This window comes from Octopus bimaculoides, chromosome 11, assembly GCF_001194135.2.
Source record: "Octopus bimaculoides isolate UCB-OBI-ISO-001 chromosome 11, ASM119413v2, whole genome shotgun sequence".
Lineage (NCBI taxonomy): Eukaryota > Metazoa > Mollusca > Cephalopoda > Octopoda > Octopodidae > Octopus > Octopus bimaculoides.
This window is the reverse complement of record NC_068991.1, coordinates 53,578,508-53,592,266: the sequence shown is the minus strand read 5'-3', so window position 1 is coordinate 53,592,266 and position 13,759 is coordinate 53,578,508. Positions and strand designations below refer to the sequence as shown.

The window sequence follows — 13,759 nt, the reverse complement described above, 5'->3', positions numbered from 1 at the left end:
AAAAGAATGTTTAGTAGAAAGTGGGTTATACATCTTTAGATTGTATACCTGACTTTCTACTAAAAAATTAAAGAAATAGACGGAACGCTGAACTCCAGACTAAACAACTTAAACAACATTTATTTACTTGGTAAAACATACATATCTTTAGTTATACATCTTTAGAGGTGAGAATAACGAGCTGTCGAGCGTAAGACCGAAAGATGTAGAGACAGCTTTAAACACACGTCCATGCTCAATCGCTGGCCAGCGAGAAAGAGAATGAATTGAGCGGGAAACGCTTGCTTGTTTAATTCTACGCATGCGCAGGCGTTACTACAAATGCCACCCATTTCTCCTAAACAGAATGGATTTATATTAATGAACTTTTAGGGATTATTTTCTTCTCTTTCTTGAACGGAACTGATAATTAACCAAATAAATATTTCCCCTCAAGAATATAATATTAATTAAATTAATTTCCCTAGTTTATTACAACATTAGAAATGCTAGCCATTACCTTATTTGCTATCTATTTTGTCTTTTGACATTCAAAATCGTAAATACCAAACATATCAAGCTATTATCATCATCATCATCAGTAGATCAGTAGTAGTAGTAGTAGTAGCAGTAGTAGTAGTAGTAGTAGTAGTAGTAGTAGTAGTAGTGAGTGAGTGAGTGAACAGCACAAACCATCAAATTGACGCTGGGGTACAAATATACGAACCCCAATATGCCCATCGTGACTACGTGTCTGATAAGGATACATCTGGCATGTGCTCGACATAGTGATCTCGTTTCAAGATAAACAGCACATGACTTTGCAGGTGGAGCTCAGTTAGACATTTCTTCGGGTCGAGTTTCCCACTCCTCTCCAAAGGTCTCTGAAAAAGGGTTGTTTGAGGATGATTGAACGAAACACTTACGTTTCTAGAAGTTAATTATTCAAACCCGCCAAAAATTCCTCTCAATTCTTGGTTATGATGCTCCCCCACTAACACTCATGATCAGAGATGCATATATTATTTGTCAGTCAATAAATATTATGTTTAAATATTTACAGCCACATTTTATGTTTATCTTTAAGTGAATAATATCCTGCAATCCATATCGTAATTGCTACAGACCTAAAGCTGTTCATTATATCCTGCTTTGAGTTTATCCATAAATATTTTATATTTCCCTATATCAATTTATAGCAACATCGTTCTTCATCAATTAACCTCTCTTCCTTATAGCCCTTACGTTGATCGGCTGTCTTTCATTAAATCCGTTTTGTTCTGTTTCTACCTACTTTCTCGTCTGTCTAATGCCAACTAATATATATATATATATATATCCATGATGGATATATATATATATATATATATATATATATATATATATATATATAAAGAATCCCGTTTAATTCAGTTTGAATCTAGTAAATAAATACATTTACTTTCTCGTCGTTTATCTGTCGTGTATCAGTCCAGATATTTTGCATCCTGATGTGATTTTTAAGTTTTCCGACATTCCTAGTAGAAAGGACGTTAATTATGTAGAGCTTTTAATAAATTTAACGTCATTTTACATTCACTCAAGATATTTGTAATTCCTGAGCGTGGAATTATTTAGGTGATCTTCTTTGCTTTTGGTTCCTCTGAGATTTGATTAGGTATCTGTGAAAGGGTCAAAGAATTATAATGCCTTACTAACCCATTACAAAACCTCAATTTTCTCTTACGGTTGAAAACATGCAACAACGATTAAATTTTGTTGCAAGATTTACTCTTTTCGTTGAGATTTTTTTTATCATCTTCTTTTGGTTTCTTCATTTTGTTTTCATGCCTGAACGAATGAGTTTAAATAAGAAAATGGGCATTCTTGTACATGTGTGCCCCGCCCAAATTTATTGCCTCATATCTTCCAGAAAAATGGATATTTTTTAATGACATTTCCTACAAATACGCTTCAGATGGTGTAGATTCTGATTATATCGGAGTATGTAGCAAAAATATTTTTCCGATGGTGGAGTGAGGAGTTTCGGAAAATTCACATGAGTCGGTTTTGTTTCCTCATAGCTGTCAGAAAAATGGGAAATTTTTTATGAAATTTCCTATAAATACCTTTCATTGACCCAGTGCTCAACTAGAACTTATTTTATCCACACCGAAAGGATGAAAGATAGAGTCGACCTCGGCGGAATTTGAACTTAGAACGTGCAGACGGACGAAATGCCGCTAAGCATTTTGCTCAGCATGCTAACAATTCTGCCCGCTCGCCGCCTTGATAATAATATTGATAATAATATTATCCTTGATAATAATATTACCAAACAATAGTGTTTGATAATAATATTGAAAACTACGGAGTGGGGTGAAGGTACGTGTGCTCACAGCAACATTCAATAGCAACAACAATAATAATACTAAAATAATAATTTTCTCATATCGGTACAAGACCTTGAATTTGGGGAACAGAGTTTAGTCTATTAAATAAACTTCACCGCTTGACTGGAACTTTATTTTATCAACCCCGGAAAAATGAAAAACAAAGTTAATCTTGGCATGATTTGAACTCGAAACGTAAAGAGTCAGAAGAAAACAAAGTATTTTCTCCGACACTCAAACGATTCTGCCATCACGAGATAATATTAATAATAATAATCCTTTTATAGGTACAAGGCCTGAAATTTGGCGGGAGGAGATAATCGAATGCTGATACATTATTTTATCGATCCCGAAAGGATGAAAAAGAAAGTCAACCTCGGCGGCATTTGAACTCAGAACGTAAAGCCAGAAGAAATGTCACTAAGCGTTTTATCTGGCGCGGTAACAATTCTGCCAGCTTGTAATAATAATAATATTAATAATAATAATAGTTTCAAATTTTGGTACAAGGCCAGTAATTTCAAGGCATTGTGTAAGTAGATTACATTGATCTCAGTACTCAACTGTTACTATTTTATCGACCCCAAAAGGATGAAAGGCAAAGTAAAGATGGACGAAATACCGCTAAGCATATTACCCAACGTGTAACGATTCTGCCAGTTCGCCGCCCTAATAACAATAATAATAATAATAACAATAACACTAATAATAATAATAATAATAATTTCTTTATTTGTCACAAGGGCTCATATATACATACAAATATAACGTAAAAACTTGAGGGTGGACAAGACAAACTTGTACTGAAACGAAAATATTATATGATTATTTTAAAATTTTGAGGATTAAATAACACAAAATAAATATAAAATTATATTTAAAAATATACAATAATGAACACAAGATAAAATTCAAACAAGGAAAACAGAAGCTGGATGAAGAATCACTACCTAGGTCGACTGTGTGTCTCCCGTGGCTCTTCTCGTCTGCTACTAGTTTAACTGAAACTGGCTACACTCAAAAAGCCTTTAAGAACATTTTTTACTCGTTGGCCAAACTAAAGCGTTTCCAGTACCTTAATGTTTTTGTTTGACGTTATAATAAATTATTTTCTTCCTCGTATCACATATTTTTCTCGGGTTTGTAGAAACCCAGCATTGATCTGAAGGACATGTCGTTCAGTAGCGTGGCACCTTTTCTCTGTGTTTTAGACACTTGTTTTCTCTTGCTATTATTTGGCAGAATCATTACAATGTTAGATAAAATGCGTACTTTTTCTGGCTCTATATTTTGAGTTCAAATTTTACCAAAGTCAGTGTTGCCATTCATCCATCTGGGAATGGTAAATAAAGTGCCAGTCATGCACTGGAGGCAATTTAATCGATTCCCACTCCTCAAATTTGAAGCTTTCTATCTATGCTGGAAATTGGGCGAGTTGGCAGAATCATTAATACGCTGGGCAAAATGCTTAGTGGAATTTCGTCTGTTTTTGCATTCTGATTTAAATTCCACCGAGGATGATTTTGCCTTTCATCCTTTTGGTGTTGATAAAATAAGTATCAGTCGTGTCTTGAGGCGAATGCATTCGACTCTTCGCCAAAAAAAAAAAAAAAAAAAAAAAAAAAAAAAAAAGTCAGCAATTTTGAGTGAAGTGGACCCAGTATTAGAGTGGTATTTTACTTTATCGACCCCAGAGGGAGAAAAGGTAAAATTGACCTCAGTAGGATTTGATCTCAGAAAATATATAACCAGAACAAATTTCGCAAGGCATTTCAACTGAAGTTCTAACAATTCTACTACAAACAAGACCAATACTGGAAGGTGGCTAAGGAAAAATACTTGAAAGGATGTACCAAGGCACTGATATTCAGCGTCCAGGGACAAACTCTGGGAAGTTATTACACCAAGTTCCAAATAGATCCTTTGTAGGATGTATGGCAGCAAAAAATGAAACAATCTCACAAATTGTGAGTGAGTGTAGCAAACTGGCCCAAAAGGAATACAAAAGGAAACATGGTAACATAGCTAAGTTTGTTCACTGGGGAGTGTGTGAGAAGTACGGTCTTGAAAGAACACAGAAATGGTACAAGTAGAAACCAGGAGGCATCACCGAGCATAACGAGTATAAGATCTTATGGGATTTTACAATCCAGTGTGACTCAGTGATTGATACTTAGAGACCAGACATTGTTGTATTGAATAAAAAGGAAACCAAGATCATAGATATTGCTATACCCGGGGATGCATGAGTGGGTGACAAAGAATTGAAAAAGATTGAAAAGTACAAGCTGCTAAAAGACGAAATTGTAGGAATATTGTAGGACGATGAAGAGTAACTGTCATCCCAGTAGTGTAGGGGCACTGGGAACACTAACAACCAGGTTTGAGAAATATTGGAGAAATTGGACCAGACATGAGGGTAGAACATGCTCAGAAAACTGCTCTATCGGAGACAGAGAGGACTTTGAGATTGGTGTTAAGTATCGTGGAAAGAGACTCTATGAGGCCATTGACAATTGGTTGCTGTCTGCTCTTACAGAATTAACAGGAGAATGTAAAATCAACAGCTCTGAGAAGTGAAATGGAAATTATAACAATAATTCTTTCTAATTTTGGTACAAGGCCAGCAGTTTTAGCAGGAGGGTGTTACTTGATTACATTGGCCCCAGTACTTAACTAGTACCTATTCTATTGACCACAAAAGGATGAAAGGAAAAGTTGACCATGGCAGAATTTGAACTTAGAACATAAAAAGCCAATGGAAGAAATGCTGCAAAGCATTTTGCTTGATACAGTTATAGTCTGCGAGCTCACCACCTGAATAATAACAGTAATAATAATGCTTTGGTCTGAAATCTTGGGGAAGGGAGATAATCGCTTACATCAACCCCAGTACTTTATTTTATCAACCCTAAAACAATAAAAGACAAAGTCGACCTTAGCGGAATTTGAACTCTGAATGAAAAGGGCCAAAAAGAATACTGCTCAGCATTTTGCCTGGTGCACTAACAGTTCTCTCAGCTTGTCACCATAATAATAATGATAATCCTGAAATTTTGGAGGTGGTACTTATTCTATTGACCTCGAAAGGATGAGAGGCAAAGTCGACCTCAGTAGAATTTGAACTCAGAACATGAGGACAGACAAAATACCACTGAGCATTTTGCCTGGCATGCTAACGATTCTGCCAGCTCACCACCTTAATAATAATGGTTTCAACTTTTGGCACAAGGCCAGCAATTTCAGGGGAGGGGATAAATCAATTGCTCATTTCAAAGGGTACTTATTTTATCAACCCTGAAAGGACAAAAGGCAAAGTTGACCTTAACAGAAATTTTGTCCAGCATTCTAACAATTCTGCCAGTTCACTGCCTTAAAATAATAATAATGGTTTGATCTATTTTAACTAGCATAAGGAAATTTGTTTTGTTTTTTTCCAAATTGGAGTACTTGCATATTATTGGAGTAAGTTTATTTTATTATTACCTTCTTAATATTCACCGAGATGGAGTAGGGTTAATTTTTAACAAGGAAGACAGAAACAGAGAAACAGAATAATGTTGTAATATTGTTTGAAAGTCCAATTATTTTGACAGCCAACAAATTCAACATTTGCTTAGGTCTGTCATGAAAAAGAAAATCAACAAGGTAAAAAGAAAAATGAATGTAAAACAGGAAAAAAAATTCAGATAATTGTTGAGGATATTTTATGGTATCATAAACATCAGCCAAATGCAAGTAGGCGGGTAAAAAACCAATAATATTGTAAGAGAAATTTGATATCAGCTTGGTAAAAATCCATTAAAAGAATACAATATACAACTGATTGTTTTCATTTGTGAATAAAAATTTGGTTTGGGGATTTAGTTATAAAATGTCGTTTATGAAGGTGTAAAAAGATACTTTTTTCTTGAAACAACTAATTCACTTTGGACAATAGTTCCATGATTGGTACAATACACTTGTGTTATTATGGAACAATAATGAATAAGTTGGTATTGGAACAAGTTTATTTACAGTCAAGTGACCTTGCAAATATCCCCAGTGAGAAAAACAGGGTTAATTGTTAGTTAGTAAAGTCTGTCTTTTCATGATTATTTTAATGATATAACTTCTTCAAATGTTTTCAGTTTTTAACTAACATGTGACTTCCAGAAGTAGAAACATTACAACACTCACATAAGTGCAGATATGAAGAATATTTTTTCAACAAGTGCACACTCCACAACAGAATAATCAGCAACAAGTTTAGCTGTTATTATATCCAGACAAGGCAACCACAAAAGATACCAGTACCAGAGTAACATATTGCCATTATAATTACCACTGAAGAAAAATCCTCACAAATGAATGGAAGAAAACACAATATTTTATACATCTTACTGCTGTCCTTAACTATTTCATACAATACTTTTAACCCCTCAGCATTTAAACCAGCTATATCTAGCCCAAATATTCTACCTGTTTTGTGTTCAAACTGACCAGATCAGGCCTCTCACAACTACCCTGCAATGTCATTTTAAAAGTAAACAAATGCATCATTGAAATCTTAAATCTACAAGATAATTGTATGATTAATTCAAAACAATGTAAATAACATTACATTAAACAGAGTAATCTGAATTCTGAAGGATTAATGAAATATACTGCTTATGCACTTCAATTAGCTTTAAAAATAATTAAAATTTTGAAAGTATTCATAAAATAACATTTTCATTATTAAGCTGATGACTTAGGAAAATATTCTAACATTTATGATGGAAGTTTTGAAATTAAATATGAGCACTTTAAAATAGACAGTTTTGTATCACAGAACCAGGAGTCATTTCAGGTGAATTGGTACCAAAAGGATTAAAACAAATTGTAGATCAATGGAATATTTATGACAATGGGGTACTCAACTAAAAACATAATGCCATATTTTGTTGAGAACAGGACGGGTAATGAACGAACAACACAAATGACAAATTATAATATATTATTCCAGCAGACATGGTATATTATCATAGTAATACATATTATGTTTTATAATATATAACAAAATATAATATTAACTGTTACCAGTTCAAAGATGCATGAGGCATATTTGAACTGGTAACAAGTTTGTATTTATACACATCACTGCTTAGCAGTTACTCTGTAATATATAATAATATATAATGTCTGCCAGTTTCACTATGATGCTTAAATTAACATCCACAAGCAAAAAAGAGTCTGAATCCTTATCAGGAAGTCTATGCATTTAGTATAATATGTAATATAGTATGTGATGAATATGGAATGAAAAGAAGTAGAATGTTGAACGAAGCCCAGTTTTAAGTTTGAACCACAATACAAAATAGTCAACAATCCCAACAGTATTTGTTAGAGATGTGGTAATACTATTCCAGTTTATTTTTTGTAGAAAGTAATTTAACTGTATTGTGGAAAATATTGGATCTGCATTGAAATTGAGGACCACAGGAAATTTCCTTCACATTGTCAGTAGCAAATCATAGCAGTAAACTCTCCCTATAGTCTTTAGATTATGGACCACATGTTTAACCGCTTAGTATTTTAAGTGGCCATATCTGGTACTGATATTCTACCTGTTTTATGTTCAAACCAGCTAGATCTAGCTTCTTACACCTACCCTACAATGTCATTCTAAAAATAAACAATCACATCATTGAAATTTTGTAGCTATGTAATAATACATAATTCAAAATAATATGGATAAACAAGTCTTACATTTGACAGAGTAAATTGAATGCATGTCTTAAAGCTTCAAGCCTTAAAACAATGAAGTTTGTCTCAAGTCAATAGGTCAGGCATCATATAATAAGCATATGAGAGACACTAAGCACTAAAGAGGTACCCCTGTGTCATAGGTCTAACTAAAGAATTGATGATCAAAGCTATTCAAAAAGAATGACATCAATGAAACTAGGAGAGGTCTTATATGACACTTTCAGACAAATCACTTTTAGAATTTTTTTACTGTCAACCACCAGGTATTACAAAGAACCAGATTCTGATGGAATTTGACTTACTTAGGAATTAGAATAGTTTTTGTAGTCTTAAGTAATGAAAAAACCTAAAGCAACTCCTGTTTAATTGTTAGTAGCCATGTTGCCCCACTGTAACAAGAACCAGCTCTGCCCCACTCCTTTCTCTCATAAAATAACCCTCATTTCCTAGCATAAAGCCTACATCCCCCCCCCTCATGTTTTGTAGTCTTGCAAAGTGCATGATGACCTCATTAGCACCAGTGACAAATACACTCTGTAATGTGGATAGCATTAGGAAGGGATATCCAGCCCTAGAAATCATACAAAAGCAGATACTGGAGTATGATGCAGTCCTTGAACCTATCAAACCATCTAACTTAAACATTAAATGATGGTGAAGATGATGGATGATATTGTTCTATGTTTATTTTACCCAAAACAGATCTCCATCTCAAGCAACAACACACAGCTTCTCATTTTTTACAAAGGTTAATATATACAATCTCAAGTAACCTTTCATGTTAACCAAACATTCTTTACATAGCCAAGACGTCTTCTCACAAAGAAAAGAGACTATTAACTGACAAAAGGTTAAGCAAAAAATTCCTTGGCATTTATTCATTTAAGCATAAAATATTTCTTTTTAATTTGCCTCTATTTTATTGTTTTTTTATTAAGACAATGTTGTTTGGATTTTTCTATACTTAAATCACAGGACTGATCAGACACATGATTAAGGCAATCCATTTGTGACCATCCAATCTTATTTTTGTTTAACGCTGATAAGGAAGACATGATCAAAGTATTCCAAACAGGACCATTCCATCTTGTTGCTGATTAGCCTCATGTCAACTCTGAGATCTATGACCAGGCATTTCAACCATGGCTATCCCACCTTATTTCTAAGGAAAGTCTGTCCAAGACCTTTGTTTTAACCCTAAAGATTAATCTCTATGAATTCAATGTAGATCTAAAGGTAAAGTAACTCTCTAAAAACACTCCAACACTGTATTCTATTTTTTTTATTATCAATTTGAATTTAATTCCAGGAATGTGTCCCATGCCTTTCTTGACCAGAATTAATCATTTAGCTGATAATTATTTCTTCTTAGTATAAGTGAAATTATATTTAATTACAGTTTCTTACCTCATTGCATTAAATATGTTTAGCACCCACTTTACTAAAAACAGTGTATTTAAACACAGAGACTTGGAATGAAACAAAAGAAAATATGACTTCTTATCTAAATATAAAGTTCACATAAGTGTTTACCAATTAAATACTGGTGTAATTACTCTTCTATGATGACATTGAAATGTTTCTAATTATCAAGGTCAACTTTGAAACCAAGCCAGCCAACCATAGATCATATAAGAGGATACTAAAAGAGTTAGGTGACTGGGTATTTGGCACACCTCTTCAAGAAGGATATCCCTTCAGTAAGTCATAATGTTATACCAATACCAGAGTCACTGGTAAATACTAGAGTAATTTGTAAGTACCAGATTCACTTGTAGCTACCAGAATCACTCATAAATATAAGAGTGACTCATAAAAAAATTAGACTGAGATCCATGGTTTTTTTCACATGAATTCTTGTGAGGAGAAGCCCCCAGCTGTTAATGAGCTGTTAATGATGTGTATGTAATTATATATTTAAGCATCACCAAACATACTCATGCTGGAATAGTGAAAAAGGAATGTAACAAAAAAATGAAGACAAAAATATGGATTCAAGGATATTAAATGAAAGCCATAGAAATGGCTAAAATGATACTAACGAAATCAGTTATAGAAGATATTTGGATGTATTTTCAAATGTATTCAAACTTGGTAATAAGTGATAAATGAAGACTTCATATGTTCAGTGAATAACCTTTATACAGACACAGAAATCTTTCCTGTAGATTCATTCCTTTACCATTTACATCATAGTTTCAATAAGACAATATATTAATCAAACACCAAAATTTAAATTATTAACCATTCTCAAAATATTGCTAACTGTTGACAATTTCAAACACAACACTGACATCACATCAGCAGAAACACAGCATTTAGGGGTTATATAACAGGAAAATACATTTGTCATGGAATCAAGGAATTGTCAGGCACCAAGTCTATAATTTAAGCAGTTTCAGTTATTTACAAATACTTTCCTTACTGAAGAGTTGCCCATCATTCAAAAATGCTCTGAAGGGAAACTACTGAACAGTCTGGTCCAAAATTTTTTTATAAAATTATGATTTTTTTAAATTATATATTACCAATGACCTGATGCCCAAACATGTGCTGTTGGTTGGTAGGACCAAGCAAAACACAGTGCTCTAACAAAACTTTCAATAATTTTTTATTGTAAAATAAACATATAAAATAAATTTATTGGATTTTTGTTGTTCTTTTATTTTTAAAAGTGTGTGGTGATTTATACAACTTTATTATTTTTTCCAAAAATAGATATATATCCATCATCCTCTTCTGGATTTTGGCTTGGCACAAGGATTTGTTCTGCGCAGAAGAATTTCTGTGAGCCCACAAAAGTCTTTTTGAGCAAAATATTTTGTACAAATTGTGTGTCCAGCAAGGACATTAACCCGTGAGCGTATTTTTCTAATTAATTTAAGATTATAATCCGTAAAGCGTTTGTGATGCCCATCATAGTTTCCAGACCTCGTGGTCTGATGTACAGCTATGATAGAATTTGTGGCATCTATCGTTAAGAAATTATTATGAATAGCATATGCAACTAACCAATTATCATATGCTGGACTTCCAACAATGAAATCTGGAAATGCTTTCCATGGAAATGGCCTTGATGTAATGAAATAATCTTCAGCATCAGTTCGGAATATAGTTCCACGGTCCAGGGCAATTTTAGTCACAGAATCAACTGGAACAGCTTCTTCTTTGGTAACATTCATAACATTTGTCCGTTGTCCAATTATCAAAATTGCCTTTTCTGTATTATTAAACATATACAAAACACGCTCCAATGTCTTGATTAGATTTGCTTCAAATAAAATATCCGCATTGGCAAATGCATAAAAAAAGCTATCAAATGATTTCTGTGCTTCTAAATACATTGATTTCAATAAAGGCACTCCAGTTACACGCTGAACAGTGATAGACTGGTAATTACAACCAATCTTTTCACAGAAAATTCTTGTCTCAGGATTGGTAGAGAAGACAATCACCTTGACGGACGGACCTAATGCAAGCCAATTACGGACGGTGTTTTCATGGAGTTCTTTCTTAGAATCATGATAATCCCATGTTGTGAAGAGAGTCAAAAGGGTGTGTTGGTAAGTAACCGGAGGAAAGTTTTGCAACTTTTCAATACATTGTTCCACATGGCGTCGTAATTTTTCACTGAAGTCAGAGAATATATCCTCTTTGCCATTCATTTCAATCCTTCAAAAGGAAAAGAAGAATTATGATTAATAAAAACAAGAAACCTCAAAACCAGTATTGGTGGGTTCACATCCCTGTAACACAGCAGTTCAGCAAAAGACATTAATGGAATAAGTACCAGGCTTTAAAAAAAATAAATACTGGTATCGATTCATTCAACTAAAAATTCTACCAGGCAGTGCTCCAGTATGGTCACACAGTCTAATGACAGCAAAATATATTCTCCCACCCCACCACCATCTTTAAAAAAAAAAATCCTGTAAACTACCCACAAGTTTGTGAACCTCAAATCTACAAAACTGAACAAAGAAGGTGCTTTATGTGGTCATTTAAACAGATAGAAATAGCAGTCAAATCTTCACCTCCATTTCCAATTGAAAACATGCCCCACCATCTTAAATAAGAAAAAGATACACTGAATGATGTAGTCCAAGATACACAATCTGAGAAGCAGATGAGATAATCACAGCAGCAATACCTTTAATTATAGGTCAGCTCTTTAACCCTTTAGCATTTAAACCAACCATATCAGGCCCCTCAGATATTCTGTTTTATGTTCAAACCAACCAGATCTAGTCTCTCACACTTACCCTACAATGTCATTCTAACAATAAACAATCACATCATCAAAATATAATAGTTATGAGATAATGCATGACTACTTGAAAACGATGTGAATGAATAAGCTTTACATTTGACAGAGTAACCTGAGTGCTAAAGAGCTTAAGGTTCACCTGAAAATAAACAACAATCACAACCTTTTCCTTCAACAACTTCACCCAGAAATATTCAGCTGGTTTCTTTGTATTCCTTTTTTAAGATGACAAGGTAAGTCCCACGAGAATGCATCACTGGATGTCAGAGCATGCAGTATGCTTCTCAACGACACACAAGCACAGTATACCAGAAACAACAGATTTATAGGTCATTCTTGGTCATTCAACTGGATATCTGCATGTCACAGGTCTGCTCAATAACAAACTGACCTGGGACCATATTAAAACTAACTATTTCTTAAATTTTAATAACTCTCTCTAATTCTGGCACAAGGTCAGCAATTTTGAGAAGAGACAAGCTTGACTGGTACTTTATTTTATCTACCCCAAAGTGATGGAAGGTAAAGTCAACCTTGGTAGAATTTGAACTCAGAATGTAAAGACAGACGAAATGCCACTAAGCATTTTGTCTAGCACGTTAATGATTCTGCTAGGTCACCTACTCAAGTCTAACAATCCTTTCTTCTATAGGCATAAGGCCTGAAATTTAGGGGGAGGAGACTAGTTGATTACATCAACCCCAGTGATCAACTGGTATTTATTTTATTGATCCTGAATAGATGAAAACCAAAGTCGACCTCAGCAGAATTTCAACTCAGAACATAAGGGCAGGCAAAATACTGCTAAGGTTTTTGTCCAAGATACTGACAATTCTGCCAGCATACTGCCTTGAGTCTAATAGTAAATGAATGTTATTAAAGCTATTTCTAATTATCAGAGTATCAAAATAATGATACTTTTTATAAAACTATCACAAATAAGAATCATTAATTATGTATGTTAAACAGAAACAATCAACAAGCGAGTCTGCTATATGATGACTGAACCTGCTAGAAATAGTGGCTATGTTGCCTTCATATTACATGCTCACTTCTTAAAAGGAAAAGGACATAATAAATAATGGAATCACCTAGATATCCATATAAAAACAGGATGGTCAGGCCAAGATTGATTTTCATACATAAATCTACTCAATCAGATATTAAATAAAAGCTAACAAAATTCATTAAAAGTCCAGTTCACTGACAAATGCCATTTTGAAAAAATAACATCTTTCATCTATCTTTTACTTGTTTCGGTCATTGGACTGTGACAATGCTGGGGCATCACCTTGAAAGGTTTTTAGTAAAACAAAGCAATCCCAGTACTATATTTCTAGTATTGTACTTATTCTATCAGTCTCTTTTGTCAAACCATTATGCTAGATATATATATATATATATATGTATG

General features: G+C 33.7%; 1 protein-coding gene across 8 annotated transcripts in view; it reads right to left on the bottom strand.

The window, feature by feature from the left end:
• Positions 1-3,057: 3,057 nt before the first annotated feature.
• The window catches only part of LOC106870604 (uncharacterized), a 62,199-nt gene continuing 51,497 nt past the window's right edge, over positions 3,058-13,759 (bottom strand). For all 8 annotated transcript variants that reach the window (XM_052971812.1, XM_052971818.1, XM_052971814.1 and 5 more), the window contains one exon: positions 3,058-11,753. In XM_052971812.1, coding sequence (XP_052827772.1) covers positions 10,811-11,753 — 943 coding nt within the window. In that variant the 3' untranslated portion in view covers positions 3,058-10,810. The remainder of the gene's footprint in view (positions 11,754-13,759) is intronic.